General features: G+C 38.6%; 4 protein-coding genes and 1 pseudogene across 4 annotated transcripts; 2 read left to right on the top strand and 3 right to left on the bottom strand.

The window, feature by feature from the left end:
- The first annotated feature begins 1,474 nt into the window (after positions 1–1,474).
- Positions 1,475–2,009, top strand: LOC122303613. The gene is made up of 2 exons (XM_043115461.1): positions 1,475–1,659; positions 1,752–2,009. Exons 1-2 carry the CDS (start codon positions 1,513–1,515, stop codon positions 1,992–1,994), a joined length of 390 nt encoding a protein of 129 aa, XP_042971395.1. The 5' UTR covers positions 1,475–1,512; the 3' UTR covers positions 1,995–2,009.
- Positions 2,010–2,912: 903 nt separating this feature from the next.
- Positions 2,913–6,616, bottom strand: LOC122301156 (protein FAR1-RELATED SEQUENCE 5-like). The gene is made up of 5 exons (XM_043112311.1): positions 6,512–6,616; positions 6,327–6,438; positions 4,147–6,245; positions 3,920–4,066; positions 2,913–3,020 (listed from the first exon to the last, which is right to left on the bottom strand). The coding sequence occupies exons 1-5, from the start codon at positions 6,614–6,616 to the stop codon at positions 2,913–2,915; spliced, it is 2,571 nt and encodes an 856-aa protein (XP_042968245.1).
- Positions 6,617–10,250: 3,634 nt separating this feature from the next.
- LOC122301155 lies at positions 10,251–13,353 on the top strand. The gene is made up of 3 exons (XM_043112295.1): positions 10,251–10,545; positions 12,365–12,804; positions 12,895–13,353. The coding sequence occupies exons 2-3, from the start codon at positions 12,367–12,369 to the stop codon at positions 13,351–13,353; spliced, it is 897 nt and encodes a 298-aa protein (XP_042968229.1). The 5' UTR covers positions 10,251–10,545; positions 12,365–12,366.
- A 647-nt stretch (positions 13,354–14,000) lies between these two features.
- Positions 14,001–15,056, bottom strand: LOC122303605. The gene has a single exon (XM_043115448.1). The coding sequence runs from the start codon at positions 15,022–15,024 to the stop codon at positions 14,176–14,178; it is 849 nt and encodes a 282-aa protein (XP_042971382.1). The 5' UTR covers positions 15,025–15,056; the 3' UTR covers positions 14,001–14,175.
- A 929-nt stretch (positions 15,057–15,985) lies between these two features.
- Positions 15,986–19,806, bottom strand: LOC122288883 (annotated as a pseudogene).
- Between the last annotated feature and the right edge of the window lie 362 nt (positions 19,807–20,168).

The following is a 20,168-nucleotide window of genomic DNA, read 5'->3' as shown; positions in this document are numbered from 1 at the left end:
CTTTCCTAAATAGATCCCCGGCGTCCCAACCCCAGCACCCCTCTTTCTCTTCCCCCCCCCCCCCCCCCCCGGCGTCGAAGCCCCAACCCTAGCACACCAAAACCCCCCCAACAACCCGAGTCGCATCCCCCCCACACCAAACAGCCCCCGCGTCGAAGCCCTAACCCCAGCCCCTGTTCCCTTCGTCTCACCCCACCACCCCATCCACAACCCGAGTCGAAGCCCCAGCTCCTGTTCCCACCGTCTCACCCCACCCCCCCCCCCCCCCCCACAACCCGAGTCGCATCCCCCCACCACCCCATCCCCCCGCGTCCCATCCTCACCCAAAAACCCTGCCTCGCCCGGCAGCCCCCATCCCCACCAGCCCATCCCCCCGCGTCCCATCGTCCCCCTCAAAAAGTCAAAAAATATTGGGTTGATTTCGGGTGTACGAAAATTTGATCTTCTGGTATGTATAAATCTTAAATTAATTTTTTGGGTGTTGGTGCCGTATGTATGTATAAACTTATTGATATGTGGGTTATTTTGCAGATATTGATCTCTAAGAAATTCACCAGGTAAGTCACGGGTAGTCTGTAGTTTGCTCATAACTTGTTATCCTATAAACATGTAGATTTACGGGATGATGCTTGTATAATATATTTTTAAATCTAATGAATGAAATTGGAAACATGATCTTGTTGGATCTCTGGAAGTTTTGTTTGGTTGTAGTAGTTGTTGATGATTTATTAAAATTTGGAGGTGTTATTTATCTTTTCAGGAATTGTCTTATGTCAAATTTCTCTTGAAAAAATTATGTGAAAAAATTAACTGAATAAGCTTTTGCTTGGGTAATCCGTTGCAGTCTTTGAATGTTCATAGTGTGGATGTTTGGGTGTTTTGGTGAAGGTGAAGGTCAGTGTTTTCTGATTTAGGGAAAGCGTTTTATGATTATGTAATTGTGCATGAATTTTCATATTGGAGAAGGTGAAGGTCATAAACCCATATTTCTACATCCTTGTAAAATTGTAAAAACTGTAAAACTGTAGGGATGTAAAACCACGACCAGATTTTCATTTGGCCTTCAAATGTAAAATCAGCCCGGATGATTCTCACATACTCTGAGCCAATTGTTAAGAAATTCCTGTAGTTTAAAACTATGACCAGAAATCAGTTTTCATTGTTTATAATTTGTTTTTTGACTTGTATTTTCATTGTTTATAATTGGTTTTTGGGCTATATAATATGGTCTTCTAAGGCCATTGTGAGGCTTTGTGCAGAAGTTGTATGCTCCTTATAAGACTATGGTGTTTAATGTGTCAGGAAGAATGGTGGATTAAAATGTTGAATATGTTGTTTATTGATTTTACACTTTAGTCGTGAACCATATTTTGATTAAAATATTTTGTCCTTTAAATTCCCTTCAATCTTTGTTGCTAAGACATCCACTAGGCTCTATTACAATGTATTAAATTCTATAAATGAGATAGACGCTTGCATTTGGAACTTGCCTTTAGTTTTTCAGAATCACGCATGGCATCATCCCAATCTTCATCGTTCTCTAATGATTGTCCACTGGAATCACCAAGTTGTTGGTGTGGCTTGAAAACACGACTAAAGACATCGCACACTAAGTCTAATCCTGGAAGGAGTTTTTTTGCCTGCCCAAAGTATGATATGGTAAAGCGGTGTTACCTTGGACATTCTCACATTTTTTGTTGTTGTGAGCTTGGTGTAACACATCCTGTTCACTGCGTGTTATTACTGTGCAGGGAGATACGAGATGTGGATTTTTCATTTGGACGGATATATTTAATTTGCTAGATCAGAACTTACGTACGAGGGAGAATAAAGTTTGGAATATGTGGGATGATGTACTTCTTCGCGAATATGAAGTTCAGAAAAGGGAAGATCAAGTAAGAGAAAGAGAGAGGATGCTTAAAAAGAACCAGCGAATATTATTGTGGTTGTATTGGGTTGTTGTAATTGTAATAGTTTTAGCTTGGTTCGGGTAACGCACACCGGAAATGTTGACGTTGTTTTTGGTGATAATTGTAATATGTAATCCTACTTTCTCTATGTGGAAAATTATGTTACACAAAAGGGTCATCTTGTAATTATGGTGTACGCAGGGGATATCTTTTGGGGTTCCGAAACTGGTTTTGGATGGAATGAAATTCTGCTTTTTAACTGGTTTTCATCCAACTTGTGTATGTTTTATTTGACTCTAATTTATTTTGGGCTCCAATGGAGCCACAGCTTATGGGGAAAACCATGCCTCCGTGAATGTTCATAGTGCTGTTCCAGGCCGCTTGTGCATGAATTGAGATGGTTGCTGTTTTTAAGTGTCTAGAATCTGTAATTCTTGTTCATTACAGATTTACAGATTGGTCATGCTTGCCATAGGTTTTCATCTAACTGATCGGTTCCTTCTCTCAGCCAACACCAACTGAAATATTCCCCAGAAACATGTCATAAGGTGGCAAAACTATAAAACTGCATGTAACTCTTCATAACAACCCATACCGATTCATCACTATTAGTAATGTACATGTAGAATCTGTTTTTGTCTAATCTTTCAGCAGCTGAACAATAGAAAGGGGAAATCCTTGACTGTATTAGATACATCTTTTCAGACTTACAAATATCTCTCTAAGATATTACACAAAATTGGATCGGCAGCACTCACCCTAATGATTTCTAAACTTTACAAATATTTCTAAAACCATGTAGATTGTCAATGACATAAAAAACCACCTCTGGCACTTTCACATTGAAATCTTCCAGCTTACTCAGCTGCTTCTCTTCCGCCCATGATGCAAAAGTCATACCTATGAAAATACCCCGCCTCTAATTGAGCACTCCGTTACATGGACAAAACTAATAATAGCAAGCTGGTTAGTAAAATCCCAACTGTACAAACACTACATCACTTACTTAGCTGGCAACACATTCTGCCTGTTTTTCAAAACTCCTTTCCTCATGGAACTCGACATCAACTGCTTCTCAAACCATAAAGGATCGGCATTCTTGGGGCTTAACTTGCAAATAAGGCAAAGGAAGTATAGCTATGAACCTAAATTTTACTTGTAAAAACAAAAAACAATATACAACTAAAATAACTCCTTATACCATTTGTCGTCAACTCCAAAGCAAGGTACATGAAAAAACTCTTGACCATCTTTTTCCCTCGGACCATATTAAAACCACCCACAAACTGAAAAACAACACATAGAGAATATCAGCTACAAACTGCATGTGCAAAACAATGGAAGTTCAAACCAACCCGAGAAAGGGGAAGAATAACCACCTGCTGTACAGTGTAAAATAGACTCTCAGTTTCCTATCACTGCTACTTTCAAAGGTCAACAAAAAACCCCGCCTCTTAACCACCAAAAAAAATACAAAAATATTGCATCTCTACATAAAAACCTTTGTATTTCGTATTCACGGTTCTGCACAAAAGTTACTTTAAATTGTACAAAAAACCACCAAAACCCATATTGGCACTCTTTTGCATCTCCACACAAAAACCACCCGCTTAGGCATATTCCCCACCTAAGGCAATTTGTCAAGAATAAGTACACCCTACTCTCTAATACATAAAAAAGGAAATCAAAACCAACACCAATTCACATACTAGACGGCCCAGGGCACTAAGGACTACCAAAACCAGTTTTGTATACTTGTTTACAAAACTACCATGACCGACACCAAAACGAAAACTACCATGACTGAAATTTGATCTTCTAAATCAACTACTACCATGACCGACACAAAAGCAGCAACTACCATGACCGACACAAAAGCAGCAAATCAATTATCGCCGCATATCTGAAAGAAGTGAAACTGAGCTGTAAAAGAAGTTGAGCTTTACACAAGTCAAAACTTAAAGGACAAAAAATATCTTCAAATACACATGTAACCAATTTCCGAAGACCTCCTGATTTTCTGATATATTTAATTGTGTGACTGAGCTGGTTTGTGTCCCAACACCAACACCAACTCCATCATTAGATTGGTCCACGAATTCAGATGCCGCGGTGTCACCCAATTGTGTTTGATCTACAAATATTTTCCTGCAGGCCTACATTAACATAGAAAAACCGCGGTGAATAATGCTAAATCATGGGATTAACATAGATATTTACAAAAAACAGCAACTACCTTTCTCTTTCTTGTAATCTTCTCCACAGGGGGAACCTTTCTTTTACTTGGGGGTCTTCCTTTCCCTCGGACCACATTGGGGCTTAATATCTTCTTACCCTTGTCCGCGGTGTCCACATTCGGTCCTACCTTCGTTGATTCGGATGTCGTCCCAAATGTTACATCATCACATTTTGAATCAAAGTCATCCACAACCTTCAAGAATGCATTGACTCGCTCATCACTCGGGGAAATTTTTGTTGCTAATTTCATGCATCTTTTAACCACCATCTCATACCTCCGTGAATCTCCACTGGCACGCACATCATCATAACTACTTTTGATCAATGTGTATGTCCTCTTCTGGTCCTTCCTCCAGCGATCCAACACATATCTATCTGGCACCACATTAATTCGGGACAGATGCAAAACTTTAAGTGCATGTCGACACAAAATTCCCCTCATCTCAAACAATGCACATGTGCATTTTAACTCACATTCCTCTTCGTTATAGTAGAGTGTGTAGTGGACAATTTTGTTGCAGTCATAAATAGATATTTCATCCAATATATCGAAGGTTGAAATGCACCCCTGCTTGGTTACCAGTGTGCAGTTACAACACATTAGGCCCATCAGCTCTTTTTGGAACTCTTTAAACTTTGCATTTGTGTATACTTTCTGAAACTGCTTCTCAAAATTGAAAGGGGAAACGCAGGGGATCATTTGGTTACTAGAGTTGAAATCAGCCGTCGTCTCTACCTCCACCTTCTTTCTTAAAGCATTATCAAATTGGTCCACGAATTCCTTCAAAGTGGTACCAGAATGGACATACCCATCGAAGAAAGCATTCATGCTTTCTGACCGTTGTGTCGTGCTCATACCCGCCCAAAATACATCCTTCAAGTAAACGGGGACCCAATAACTCCTTTCCTCATATAACGAGTTGAGATAATTATTACCTCTAAGATCATACTTATCAAGAAGTTCACCCCACATCTCCTCAAATTCTCTGCAGGTCTGAGAATCATACAATGCTGACTGAATCGAGGTCTTCAATCCCGTGCAGAAATGGGAATGAGATCCTAACTTCTCTGGGAGTTTGCGCATTATATGCCATAGACAGTATCTATGGCGGGTCTCCGGAAATACAAATTGGATTGCGTTCTTCATTGCCCGGTCTTGGTCAGTTATGATGGCTTTGGGCGCTTGACCATTCATGCAATCCAACCATGTGCGGAACAACCAAACAAATGACTGTGTGTCCTCGCTCGATAGCAACCCCGCCCCTAGTAGTATGGAATGCCCATGATGGTTAACGCTAACAAATGGAGCGAAAGGCATACCGTATCGGTTTGTTAGGTATGTCGTATCGAAGGTGACAACGTCTCCGAAGTACTCATAGGCCGATCGACTCCGGGCATCCGCCCAAAAAACATTCCGTAACCTTCCATCATCATCAACATCCATGGAAGAAACGAAACCGTCATTCTGCTTTCTCATTCTTTGAAAATAGTTATACAGGGCATCACCACCTCCTTTACCCAATCTTAAGTGTCTAGATTTGTCAATGAAATTCCGACAATCTCTCTCTTGAAACTCTAGATTTTCAAAACCACCCGCCTCAACGACAAGAGAAAGATAGTTCTTGTTCATTCTAATACCGGCTCTATCATTGAGGTCGAGGATCCTCTGACTGTGCTCATCTAGACGTCTGTGAGATCGTAAGAGTCTTGTCTTCTTGGGGCTGACCGTAATGTGGTTGTGTGCACTTTCAACTGTAGTGATAACCCATTTGTCGTTCTTGTTCAACGTTGCATTAATCTTTGCTTTACAATCAGTTTTGGTTGTCGCACGTGGCTTCGACATATTAATGTTCTTAGGTTGGTATTTTCCGCCACGGGCACAACCAATAGTAACATACACGGATCTCCCTTCATCATCTCTCTTAGTCCTCTGTGTCCTTACACCAAACCCCTCTTGCTTGGCATATTTCTTATAATAGTCCATCAGCTCATTCTCACTAACAAATTCCATGCCGGCTCTTGGTGTTTCGACCCGTACCTCATCATCTAGGATAACAGTGGTACCCTCTAAATCTTCATTTATGTCAAATAACATTTCTATACATGGAAGAAAGGAGATGGTTTAGTTACAAATCAATATTAGTGTCATTAAAGTGAAAGCAAAATTAAGTGTAATACCATCAGCAGCATCAGAAAATGTACAACCAACATTTTCTGAAGATTCTGGGAATGCAGAAAATTGTTGCTGGAAGTACTCCGGATTACTCGAATTCGGAGGGTACAAATTATGCTGCAAAATTGGAATAAGTTATCTTCACATGTTCTTTTTTAAAACAATAAAAGGCAAGAAAATGCACACTCACATCCGGGACATCATTTGGATCTTCAAATGTATTTTGGGATGTCATTAATGACTGCGAATCCATGGTTGGGGGTCTGGGTGCCATTCCATATTCCTCTTCCCCCATCATATAAAATGAAGAAAGTGATCTGACACTTTAAAGGGAAAGCACATGCATGATGAAATGAGGAAAAGGTAACATTAGCATCTCCTAATTGATAACAGTTAAAAAAAATAAAGGAGAAGAAAAAAGAATATGAAAAGTGAAAACAAACACAAAACCATTGGGCAAGTATTATTCATGGTGTTCACTGTTCCAGCAAAGCCTAAACTACATAATCTTGTTGGAAATTTGTATGCATTTTAGAGTTTAATGAAATAAAGTTCTTCATTTCCTTTCAATGCAGAATTTTCAATGGAACTTATCATGTGTTTATGGAGTGACAATGTTTCAGGAACAGACATCTATTTTGTTGGAACACAAATACAAGCCATTTAAGCATATTATTCATGGTGTGAAAAGTGGGGCTATTTGGGTTATTCTATGAAAAGTGACTCAAATGGCAGTGGGATTATTGTCCTTCTGCGCATGGATTGGAATTTGAAGGAAAAGGAAGGCTAGAACACAAAAATCAGTAAAACTTCTCAATGGGTTCTAACAAAAAGTACTGCATGGTCATCTTCTAGAGAAATAAATTCCATCCTTATTGAGAGTCTCTTTGCCAAGCTTTTAGTCTCAACCATTAATCGATGTGGGTTTTTTTGTAATAGGATTTCCTTTTCTTGCTTTATTCTCCAACATTCCTCTCAATGCACAATTATGGCCATTGTAATTGTAAAATTTCAGAGGGAAAATAAATATGCATAAAAGCTACTTTCTTGGTGAATGATATCAAACTTTAGATATTATTTTCCTTTCAAACAAACTAGGCTATCATACATATCTCAACATCAACTTTTCTAAGGCTTTTTTCGAATTAACCAATCCCATCATCATGGCTTTGTGCTTCAAAACAACCTGTTTGACCCAATATTCTTAATCATTCATTCATTCATTATTTCTACGACTGTTATAACAAACGTGCCACGGAAGCCAACCAAAATACCCAAAATCGCAAATCATTCTATGCACAAACTACAAACTCAAACACAAACCAAACATCAACAATAGCAGTCAAAACTTACCCATCCATTTTGGGTTTAAATATAACAGATAGGGAGGGACGATTCTAGGGCAAGAAACCACTGACCTGTTACTACAAATGTAGATTTCGAAATCAGCTTCTTGATTCGGAAGCAGGGACGATTCTGAAGCTACCGTGGAGGAGAGCTGTCACAAAATCCACCTTAAATGCCCAGTAAGATGCGGACAGGAAAGCTACACCGGGGAGGAGAAACAAACAGAGATGGGCGGCCGAGAGGGAGGGAGGAGAGCTGCGAGACACAGGTAGGTCGGCGCTGTGCAGAGGGGCTGGGTGTCGGCGTCGCCGGTGCCGGTTCCAGTGCCGGTGGACAACCGAGATTCGACGCAGGTGGGGAGGAGAAATGGACGCGGGCTGGAATGAATTTGACACGGGGGGGGATCTTGAATTCGAAATGGCTAAATTGAACAAATGACCGAAAACGGTGCGTTTCGGTTAATTACCAAAAAAAAAAAAAAAAAAAACAAATGCCACGTAGGGTGTGCAAAATTGCGCACCGCTACAGTGGCTGATCCCTATCAATACTCTATAAAAAATTATAAGTTGGAACCATGGTACTCACCATTTCAGACGCATCCCTGTGAATTACTTCCTGAGGAGGATTAAAAGGCCAATTCAAACTGAGATTTTAGCTATGTGTTTGTTTTTTATTATTGTTTCTATAAAAAAATAAGAAATGATATTTGCAGTCGTGGTTGTACAAATGTCGGATAGTCTTTTTGAAAAAAGTAAATTAATACGAGACTCACATAAAAAAAAAACTAATTTTTAATTATAGATCCCACTCTTTTTCAAAATGATTGTACAGTATTTATATACTCTACAATTATATATAGCATTACTCGATTCATATGCTATTAATCACTTGACATGGTTTGTTACGTAAAATATAATAAATGATAGGCCTGGCTCATCTTTCTTTGTAGGTGTAACATAAATTGATAGTACTAATTGTGTTATTTAGAAAAATAGTAAAATTTATTATTAAAAAATTAAATTTTTATATAAATTTTATATATTTAAAAAAAATATGCTGAACTTCTATACTCTTTAATTATAAATATAATTTCTTAAATTAATTACAACATATAATAAGTCAGTTATTACACTAGAACTGCAAGGGTTTCTGAAGAGAGGTTACTAATTAATTTGGATGGTACTAGTGTAATAACTGACTTATTATATGTTGTAATTAATTTAAGAAAGAGCAATGCTATATACAGTTGTGGAATTATAAACGCCGTGCAATCGTTTTGAAAAAAAGTAGGATCCACGATTCAAAAGTTAGTTTTTTTTTCATGTGAGTTCTATATTAATTCATTTTTTCAAAACGACTGCACGCCGCTTGCATAACTACGACTGTAAATATTATTTCTCATATATAATAGTATCGAAATGATAAAATTATGATGAAAAAAAATAATTATTGTGTTGTCAATTATAGCTAACTATATATAGATGGTACACAAACAGAAATTGAAACACGAGATTTCACACAATCTTTCAAGTTCTTCAATTGAATACTGAATAAGGGGCCAAAAATTTTCTGCCGTACTTAATTGGCATGAAAAATGAGGAATCCAATGAACTCGAACATACTTTGGTGGTACTGATAACGTTCGTCTGCATGATACTTGTCTCACAACTTTTAGTACATTAATATTATTTTGGTTGGTTCGTCTGCATGATACTTGTCTCACAACTTTTAATGCAATAATATTTTTGGTATGCTTTAATTGCCTCTGCAACATTTTTATTGTTGTTGAAAGGACTTTCATACACATATACAGTATTATATATATGTGTGTGTGTGTGAACGTGTATGGCTGTTCATCATCAAGAAGGTAGGAAGTCAAACTTGAGAGAAATTAGAAAGAGAAAAAACAGATCAAAAGAGAGAGAAAAAAACTAATTTGGTGTAAAAAAGCTTTATCCGGATATTATATCATCAAGGATATCTTTTAATCGGTCTAAAAGATCAATTTTTGTGAACACAACGCTAAATTAAAGATCTAGATCAAACAGTTCAAACTTTGATTTGTCCATTTTTTTTTTTTTTACTTATAGATGCAAGTTCCCAGCATCATTTACTAAATTTTTATCTTCCCCGGTTAAAAACAAAAAAGAAAAGAAAAAGAAAACAGTACTCAGAGGACGTGCGACTGTGCATGCAAAGCAAATTAACGAAGCATATGTCCTGGTGATCATGTACGTACGTGCATCAGTGCATGCCACTAATTAGAGACAGTGAGTGTGTGTCGGACTCAGCGAAGACAGATCAGTACTAAAGAATGTGAATAAATTTTCTTTTGTAAAGGTCCCCAACTCATCCCAAACAGGGCAGCTCTGTTGCCAACGAAAGACGTACAGTACAGAGATCAAAGGTGTTGATTTCTGTATCAAAGTAGTTGACAACTTCTAGCCATATAGTTAATTTCTGATGCGTGTGCATTTGCTGGTTTAAATATTTCAGGTAACCGTGGGAGCTTCATTATTATCACAGACAACAGCCTTGCAAGACTCCACAGCAGTTTAAGTTTGAAATATGGGACACTGCTAGAGAGGAAAGGTACTGTTAGAGCATCCCCATCAGCATCCCTATACCGTGGTTTTCCCTAAAATTTGGAGATAAATTTTAGGGTTTTTCCAAAAATGGCTCTCCATCCCAATCCCTAAAATGCGATTTGGGTTTCCGGTTTGTACAGTGATACCCCATATTTGTGCATCTACTGTTTGTCCTCAAATTGTTTTTCTCTTTCTTGGTCCCGCGTTTCTCTTCTCCGGACAGTTGGGTGGCCGTGCGAAATCACCTGCTCGACTCCTCCCTCGCAATCAGACGAGGCTTGCACCGAATGTGGGTAATCTCTAAACTTTCGCTTTCCTCCATGGCTGGTTTCTCACCTATTGACATATCTCTTTCTATGTTTCGGCACCTTCCATGGCTGGACTTTGTGAACCGGGCATCCTCCATGGCTGGCCACCGAGCTTCTCTATCTCAAAAACAAAATCCCCCATCTCGGTTTAATCATGGTTGCAGTGATTTACCGTGATCTAATTTTGCTTAAACCTCTAGATGATGTGTTGTATGATCTGAAAACCCTAGCATTCTTGCTCAAAATAGGCGCTGAAAATGGTTGAAGAAATTGGGTTGCTGAGAATTTGTTGTTTCAATTACCATTTCTCTGAGATTTGATAACTCTACTGATATCTGTTGAAGGGCCGAAATTGATATTGTTTGGATCTGAAACTTTGTGGTTATGTATGTTCTTCTATGCAGATTTTTTTTTATGTATTTAGTAATCTTTTCTTGCTCAATGTGATGGAGATTTGTTGAGCGCTGAACTGGGTCTGAAAATGAGAATTATTGTTGCTCTGTTTGGGTTATTCGGATGGTTGTTGATATCCTTGTTGCTCTGATAATCGCTGGACAGATTTTGTTGGCTTTGGGAGTGTTGTTTTGATTACCATGCCAGAATTTGGGAAGTGTTGATTTCATTTGTGGCTTTCTATGTGGAACATATTTGGTTATCATCAAGTTATATAAGCTGAAAATTATGTTTGGCAAGCTGAGAAATCTTCCAAAATTTGCTTTAAATTCTATTGATTTTTGTGGTTCTCTGCATCCTATATGTGCTTGGTGTGATGTTTGTTATGCGAATAACATGTGCAATTGATCCATGTAATTTCCTTGGTATCTCATTTAGGTGTGAAGTCTGTAGGGATTGATTTTTGGACTTATATATCTAATGGGTTGGGGCCGTGGGTTTATGGTATTTATTTTTGCTCTTATACCTTTCCAATTTCTTTTGAAATTGTGTACTCAGTCCATATGTGGCTTTTTGTGGCTGGTGAATATTCATTTACCCTAAAATGACTAGAGGAATTTGAGTGTTGAATACACTGATGAACTGTCTCGATGACTGAAGTTATCATTTGTTTTCAGATTATTTTATTTGAGCTTCCATGTTAATATTATTTTGTCTGTGCAGATTCTGTTTTCAGATTAATAGCCATTTCCGTTAATTAATTTTTGTTCCATTCTTGTATATCATTTGCAGTGTTTCATATATATCGGGCTAAGGATGCATTCCAATAGGCTATGATGATGGTGTTATAGGGGGGGTTATTTCACTAGTGTTAATTAGGGACCCATCGTTATGGCGGGGTAATCCTCATCCGGATTACCATATTGCAGTTTGTAATACTTTTCACAAAATGCAATCTGGGTTCGGGTGGGGTTTTGCAGCCATTCGATATTCGGGGCCTTACTTACGCATGCTGTCAATATTTACACCATTCTGAGCCGTTTTAGTAATTAATATATTTTATATTATAGTAAATACTTGATTCGAATGGGGATGCTCTTATTTTTTTTATTTGTGATTTGCATGCTGTTTTGGTTGCTGTTTTGTATTATGTTGTGAATATAATTAATGTGTAAAGTAAACCCCCTCGGCTGTGATGATAACAACTGCATATGGGGATACGGGATATGATTGGCCATCTCCTCGATGGCTAGGTAACCCAGACGGCCAACAAGTACTGGCAATCGGTGTTGCAGCCATGAGTGGGTGGCCAAAAATCTTTGATGTCACCATTCGGTTCCTGAGCCCCGAAGAAAAGATGTAAACTTTTCCATTTTATTTGGGCTCTAACATTAAGTGTTTTATTAGAGATGGATTCACAAAACCCTGGTCACATGTACTTCACCAACCTCCTAAGTGAAGATCCTCAACTCGAGCCCACTTATGGTGGGCAATGTGGAACATCTCCATTGATTCTTGATGACTCTCCCCCTTTACCCCCTAACGAGCCTATCGGCGTTAGGAAATCAGTGAGGGGTGCGAATTTCACCCCTGAGGAAGACAAGTTACTTGTCTCCGCATGGCTAAATTGTAGCCTCGATGCCGTCCAGGGAACAGATCAAAAACACTCCCAGCTTTGGGAAAAGATTTTTGAGTACTTTCAACAATTTAAAGAAACTACAAATGAGCGGACAATAAAATCCTTAATTCACTGGTGGTCGGTGATCCAAAAGGCCACAAACAAATTTTGTGCGAAACTAGCTCAAGTTGAAGGGTTAAATCAAAGTGGCATGACCGAGGCAGATAAGGTAAAAATTCCAAATCATTACATGTGTAATTTGGCTTTAATTTCTCGAATCAAACATTTGTTTAATATTTAAATTTTTTTCTCATGCAAGTTTGAGAAGGCGAAGCTTATGTACCAATCACTCGAGAAATGCTCATTCCAGTTCGAGCATTGTTGGCACCTGTTGAAGGATCAACTTAAGTGGATTTGGCGCGCCACAAAGGAGGATCCAAAGCGGAGGAAGACGATGTCCCCATCCCCGACCCCAACTCGATGTTCCGGAGCAACAGTTGATTCAGTTTTTGATCTCGAGGCGGATCATGTGATGGAGAATGAAGTTATCGAGCCCGACCGACCAATTGGAAGGAAAGCTGAGAAAGGAAAACGAAAGGCCCAAGGCCAGCATGCAGAGGAGAACTTCCAACTCAGGAAGATGAAGTATACTCTGTTGGAGGAGTCACGCGCTCAGGAGAAAGAGTTTTTTCGTCTTAAAGCCGAGAAGATGGCGTATGACAATGAGATGGAGGACAAAATTACGCCAAGAGGACGAACGGCTGCGGTTGGAGGCTGAGAAAGTGGAGCTCGCGAAGAAGGAATCAGATCAGCGCATTATGATGATGGATGTGAGTGTCATGCCAGAATTGCAGCGGCAGTTTTTCCAGCAACTCCAGAGGAAGGTCATGGCGAGACGCAGTCGGTCCGACGATTTGGATTGATTATTTTGTATTTGATTTCTTATTTTGTATTTGTATAAATTTAATATAAATTTATTAATATATTTTGTATTTGTATAAATTTAATATGGGAAGTATGATGATGGTTGTGCAATTAATGACTCGACGACATTTTCAGAAACAAACTCGATTACCATTAATATAGAGGAATTTTGATAACAATAACGAAATACAAATGCAAATCCGATTAACTTAAACATAGGAGCCCAATTACATTAAGGAAATAATAAAAGGTAAAGCAACCCTGACTATTGTTGGGAATATAATAACCATTGATGTTCAATTAGATCTTCTTGAAGCTGATGATGTGCCGAGCTATCTCTAATATGATGATGACGCTGGATGAAGTCCGTAAGCTCAATTGTATGATTGCGTGACAATTCTGGGAGATCATCATCAAGTTGATCATACTCAATGTTCAAACTCTCACTATCATCACGTTCGTCTTCAATGATCATATTATGCAAAATAACACATGCTTTCATAATATTTGTTAGGTCCTTCACTTTGAACATTCGGGAAGGTCCACGAATGATAGCAAATCGTTGTTGAAGTACCCCGAATGCACGCTCGACATCTTTTCTTGCGGATTCTTGTGCTTTCACAAAATGCTTCTTCTTGTTCCCTCGTGGTGATGGAATCGTCTTCACAAAAGTTCGTCACTTCGGATAAATACCGTCCGCAAGGTAATACCCCATAGTGTAGTCGTTGCCATTGATAGTGTAATTGACTGCAGGAGCACGCCCTTGAGCAAGTTCCGTAAAAATAAAAGATATTTCAAGCACATTAATGTCGTTATGTGAACCGGGCATACCGAAAAATGCATGCCATATCCAGAGATCATATGAAGCAACTGCTTCTAAAATAATAGTTGGTTCACGGATGTGGCCAGAGTACATACCTTTCCAGGCTGCGGGACAATTTTTCCACTTCCAATGCATGCAATCAATGCTTCCGAGCATTCCTGAGAATCCTCGTTGTTCACCAACCAACAGCAATCGGGCTATATCATTAGCATTTGGAGACCGCAAATATTCATCTGAAAAAACACTTACTATTGTCTCAGAGAATCTTTTTAGGCTCTCCATTGCGGTGCTTTCACCAATACGTATGTATTCATCCATAAAATCTCCAGTAACCCCATACGCCATCATTCTAAGTGTTGCGGTTATTTTTTGCATAGAAGATAAACCCAGTCTTCCGGCATTATCTCTTCTCTGGACGAAATACAGCTCGTAAGACTCTACCTCATTTAGAATACGAAGAAATAGAGGACGGCTCATCCGAAATCTCCTTCGAAATAGATTCGAGGGATATACTGGATTCTCTGCGAAATAATCACGAAATAGGCGCTCTTGCCCCTGGGCATGATCACGCCGAATAAACTTACGTGGGTGCCTATTGTCACGCTGCCTCGATGACTGTCCATCGACCTCCTCAGTATGAACATCGCTATCATCTTCAGAGGATACGTATGTCAATAATTTGCGAAAGAAAGTACGAGCCATTTGATGAAAGGAGTGGGAGATCAAAGGATAGAATAGAATCTCTGTTCTATAAATGAAATGAGACTTGAATTTGTGAGAATGTGAATGTTAGCAATATGCTAATTTATAGAGGAAAAAGTTACCGTTACACTCCAAACAAAAAATGTTACCGTTTGAGAGAAGACGAAAAAAGTTACCGTTAGAGAAAAGACAAAAAATATTACCGTTAGAAAAAAGACAAAAAAAGTTACCCTTGTAAAAAGGACAAAAAATATGACCGTTGGAGAAAGGACAGGTAATATTACCGTTACAACCAATTTAAAAAATTATATCATCAATACGTGACTACGGATCCTAATTAATCTTTAATTGATAAAGAGTACTATTCTAAATAAATTTTTCATCACGTTAGAAAATGCATTAATTTATTAATAAAATTTACTATTTTTATAATACGATTTAAGATTTGAAAAAATACTGTATTCGGTAGTCAAAATCATATAAATATTTATTAGAAAGTGATATTTGAAAAAAAGATAATAAGACAAAAGAGTTAGTAGTTAGGATTGTAAATGGAAGAGAGAGAATAAAATAATAAAAAAAGAATAGAGAAATATTATTTAATAGAATAGAGATAGGGATGAGGAATGGGATGTAGGAGGTTTTTAGAAGATGAATAAAATTTAGGGATAAATTTGAGGAAATGTGATTTTGAGTTAAATCATAGGGATGGGGATGGGGAACCAAATGTGGATGCTTTTAGTCAGATATGCTTAAATGTATAAAGAGTAATACTACATACAGTCATTTTTGTGCACTCCCTGCGCACTCCACTGATATGATTGACTGGATGAATTTTTTTTAATACACAACCAATCATATCACTGGAGTGCACAAAGGAGTCCGTAAAAATGATTGCACATAGAATTTTTCATGTATAAAATAGTTAAAATTCTGAATATTGTAACAAAAGTTCATTTTATGTTGTCCTTATTTCTGTTGGAAATTTACCCCATCTCTTCCTTGCCCTTGCGTACCATCTTAAACATGCAACCGGCAACCGAAGGGCAAAATGCCTCTAGTTTAATATCGACCTGTACTAACCAAACTGTTGAAAGGCACTAATATTACCAGCTGACATCAAGGGTCTATTTGTAGGTCGGTTTTCTCCATGTGTTCCAGTTTCAGGAAGCTTTTTCTGACCAAATGGAGTTTGTTTACAGCATCCCTGATGTTCATCCGTTCCTCTGGATGTTCGTAAGAACAAGCAACTCCAACGCAAAATATCAAAACCAAGCATTCCTTGATTTTGTTTCTTCTTGTATTGATGATTTGCTGAGCATTGTCCGATGTCTGCTCTCCTGTTTCCTGGAAAAGGATTGGATCCGCAATCTCCACAACTGCTTGAGGTAAAGCTGCCTTGACAAAACCATGAAGACTCAAGTTGCCTTGGAACATGTTATCTGTCGGTCTCTTCTTAGTAAACATCTCTAATAGGAGGATGCCATAACTATACACATCACCGGAGGTAGACACCCAGTTTCCTGTACCATACTCTGCAATTGGACATATGATAAATTCTGACGTGATTCTGATTAAAAAAATGATAACGAAGGAATGCATGCTCAGAATTTATAAAGAACTTCAGCTAGTGGGAAAAAAGGGACAAAGAAAAAAGAAAATCAAGCTTGGACTGACACCAACAATTTATGAAGAAAATATTGAATAAAACCAGTTATTCGTCTCAAAGATATATTGATGTGAACCCCAATCGATTCGCTTTGAGACCCAACAATAATATTGGAAAATAAACTCAAGAACGCCAATTATTGCATTGCTCCCTTAATCTTCGTGGCTCTTAATCTTATAATTGATCCTTAAGACTTGATCTGCCTTGAGGCCCATCATATATGTCACTAAAAGACAAAGGAATATGATCAAAAAGAATGATAGAAAATATATATATATTTTTCACCTGGAGGAGTGTAACCAATAGTTCCTCTTACACCGATCGAGCTAGACTGGTTGGTCGAAGTGTTCTGATTGGTGGTTTCTGGAGAGAACCTTGCTAACCCAAAATCACCCACGTGTCCAGTCATTTCATTGTCCAGAAGAACATTACTGGGCTTAAGGTCGCAATGAACAATTGGCGTTTCACAATTATAATGGAGATATTCTAGTGCGCTTGAGACATCAATGGCAATATTCAATCTCTGTAAAAGATTCAACATCCTTTGTTCATGATATGCCTCTTCTTCTTTCAAAGTAGGATGCAACCAATTTTCAAGGCTCCCATTGACCATGAACTCATAAACTAGAGCCTTGAAATCATTGCCATGATAATCTACACTTGAACAGATTGTAAGCACCTTCACAAGATTTCGATGTTTGATGTTTCTCAAGGCCTCACACTCAGCAAGAAAGCTCTTGGAAGCTCCATGGCGCTGTAGGTTGAGCACCTTGACAGCAATTATATTTCCACCCTCATCACCGAGCACTCCTTTATATACGGATCCAAAACTACCCACACCAAGCAAATTTGCAGAAGAAAAACCATTAGTTGCTTTTAGAAGCCTTTGGTAAGACATATTCAAAAGCAAATTTTCTGAAGCACTTGATGTCGGTTCTTTTCGTTTCTTTCTTAACCAACAAACAAATATAAAAGACAGAACAAAAATTACGCCTGAGACCCCACAAACTATGATGATTATTAATTTCAGGGTTGAGGTTTTCTCGGATTCTTTGAAGTTGCATTTAGGCAAGTGCATCTCGGGGATTCCGCCACACAATTGGGTATTTCCTGCAACTAAAGCTGCACTTGAATTCTTGAAAACACCATGTATAGGCACGAGACCTTCAAAATTGTTGTAAGATAAATTCAAAAGCTGCAACGAGTCGAGACCCACGAAAAATTCTGGAATTTTTCCCGAAAAATTGTTTAGAGAAAGATCTGACATTCGAAGTCCTCTTAAAGAACTGAAAGTTGATAAAACGGCCCCTTGGAAGAAGTTCCCTCGGATGGATAGAAACTCCAGCTTAATACATCTACCAAGACTCCTTGGAATTTCACCAGATAACCTGTTGTGTGAGATAGACAATTCACCTAGATTATTCAAATTTCCAACTTCCACGGGAAGGGTCCCTGTGAAATCATTTCGGGACAAATCAAGATAAATTGACAAGGTTGAGAGACCAATGACTTGAGGCGGTATGGTACCGCTCAAATTGTTATCAGAAAGATCTAAAAATGACAAAAACTGACATTTGCCTAGACTTGAAGGGATGCTTCCTTGAAGATTGTTGTCCTGCAATCGTAGACCAGATAACATAGTTAGATTTCCAAGAGAGTCTGGGATATTGCCTGAGAGATTGTTCCCATCAATATACAATTCCTCTAGCCTTTGAAGCTTTCCAATACTGCTAGGAATGCTACCGGACAATTGATTATTCCACATCTTGAGGTTATCTAAGTTGACAAGATTTCCAATCCCACCTGGAATCGTTCCAACCATATTATTGTTATCCATGTACAATACTTTGAGAGTAGATGAGAAGTTACCAATGCATTCCGGTAAGATCCCACCAAAATTGTTGATATTTATATTCAACACCTCCAAGCTGGTGGCATTGGTCAACGAGCATAGAAACTTCAGGTCATCAGCTCCCCCGCTTCCCACGTGGTTTTTGGTAGTGCTCAAAATTCGAAGCCTACGCAGATTTTCCAAAGAAGGAACACTTCCGATTAGTTTGTTTAGTGTGAACTGAAGTCTTTCCATGTTTGAGGCATTGGATATTGAAGGAGGAATAGTCCCAGTAAACTGGTTAGATGCAATGGAGAATTTTTGGAGATTAGAAAGAGTTGTGCCCAAATCCATCGGAAGACTCCCTTGGATTTGATTAAATCCCACGTCGAACATTCTAATGGAAGAGAGGTTGAAGATTGAAGGAGGGACGGTACCAGAAAGCTGATTTCCACCAATAAAAATGGTTTCAAGATTCACAAGTTGTCCGAGAACATCAGGGATACTCCCACCCAGATTATTGGATGCTACTGAAAGTGTCTCAAGTGATGATAGGTTCCCAAGAAATGTTGGGATTCTCCCGTTAACTTGTTAAACTCTACAGAAAATAGTCGAAGCTTTGACAAGGAGCTAAACGGAACAGGAATTTCGCCAACCAGTTGGTTCTTACCAAGATCAAGAACTTCGAGACTAGAACAACTGGCTATATTGGTAGGAATTCTACCACCAAATGAATTATTGTACAAACCTAGGAACCGCAATCTATGCAAACGGCCTAGTTCTGGGGGGATTTCATGACTCAAACTATTGTGTGATAGATATAGAGATCTTAGAAAGCTCAAATTTCCAATGAAAGGTGATAAAGATCCCACGAGTTTCTGAGATGCTAGGTGCAGCTGTGTGACTCTTTTGTGTCGACGACCACAAGTAACTCCATACCATTGACAAAAGTGAACGGTTTCATTCCATGAACTGAAAATTCTGACGGGTTTATCGATTAACTTAGCCTTGAATTCAAGCAAGGCCAATCTGTCCGTCTCATTCCCGCTAATGGCATAGGCGGAGGAAACAAAAAAGCACAGGGCAGAAATGATTGGAAGGATGCCAAAAACAGACCAAGAGACTGAAGGACGCAAGGTTGGATTCCCCATAGATCTTGGGAACAAGAAAAATTTGAAGGTTGCTCTAGATCTGTACGTGGTCTATCACAACGCAATGGTTTCCTCTGAAAGTGTACGCAACTCATTAAGTTTATAATGTGACTTGACTTCAAACATCATTTTTCGGCACCTGGCATGTTGCAAGCTGTCAACCGTACATATGCGAAAATGATAAATTTACCGTCGGTCCGTCAGTCTACGATATGAAGTCGGGGGCGACTAGTGTACAACTGGGGACGAAGCCGGGGGGCGATTAACGATGATTTGGTTGCGAGTCTTTCCTTTTTAATTTTTGATAATTGTGCTCATATATATTCTAGTAGTCCTTTTAATATATCTTTTTTCCTTTTTATCAGACTAAATGTGTGCTTTCTTAATTAAAAAAAAAAAAAAAAAACATATTTGAATGCTGTTTAAGAAAAAGCAAAAGAAAGCATTCCTACCAAATCTCTTTAACCTTTCGTTTTATTTCATTCTCAATTTT

This window comes from Carya illinoinensis, chromosome 1, assembly GCF_018687715.1.
Source record: "Carya illinoinensis cultivar Pawnee chromosome 1, C.illinoinensisPawnee_v1, whole genome shotgun sequence".
Lineage (NCBI taxonomy): Eukaryota > Viridiplantae > Streptophyta > Magnoliopsida > Fagales > Juglandaceae > Carya > Carya illinoinensis.
This window is presented reverse-complemented; position numbering and strand designations above follow the sequence as displayed.

Bases quoted from the DNA above. Each gene is read 5' to 3' on its own strand.
- LOC122303613 (XM_043115461.1), top strand. From the start codon at position 1,513: ATGGCATCATCCCAATCTTCATCGTTCTCTAATGATTGTCCACTGGAA. The intron at 1,660-1,751 runs GTAAAGCGGTGT...ATTACTGTGCAG, and splicing joins CCTGCCCAAAGTATGATATG to GGAGATACGAGATGTGGATT.
- LOC122301156 (XM_043112311.1), bottom strand. From the start codon at position 6,616: ATGGGGGAAGAGGAATATGGAATGGCACCCAGACCCCCAACCATGGAT. The intron at 6,246-6,326 runs GTATTACACTTA...TTCCATGTATAG, and splicing joins ATTTTCTGATGCTGCTGATG to AAATGTTATTTGACATAAAT. The intron at 3,021-3,919 runs GTCTTCGGAAAT...CTTATTTGCAAG, and splicing joins ATATATCAGAAAATCAGGAG to TTAAGCCCCAAGAATGCCGA.
- LOC122301155 (XM_043112295.1), top strand. From the start codon at position 12,367: ATGGATTCACAAAACCCTGGTCACATGTACTTCACCAACCTCCTAAGT. The intron at 12,805-12,894 runs GTAAAAATTCCA...TTCTCATGCAAG, and splicing joins GCATGACCGAGGCAGATAAG to TTTGAGAAGGCGAAGCTTAT.
- LOC122303605 (XM_043115448.1), bottom strand. From the start codon at position 15,024: ATGGCTCGTACTTTCTTTCGCAAATTATTGACATACGTATCCTCTGAA.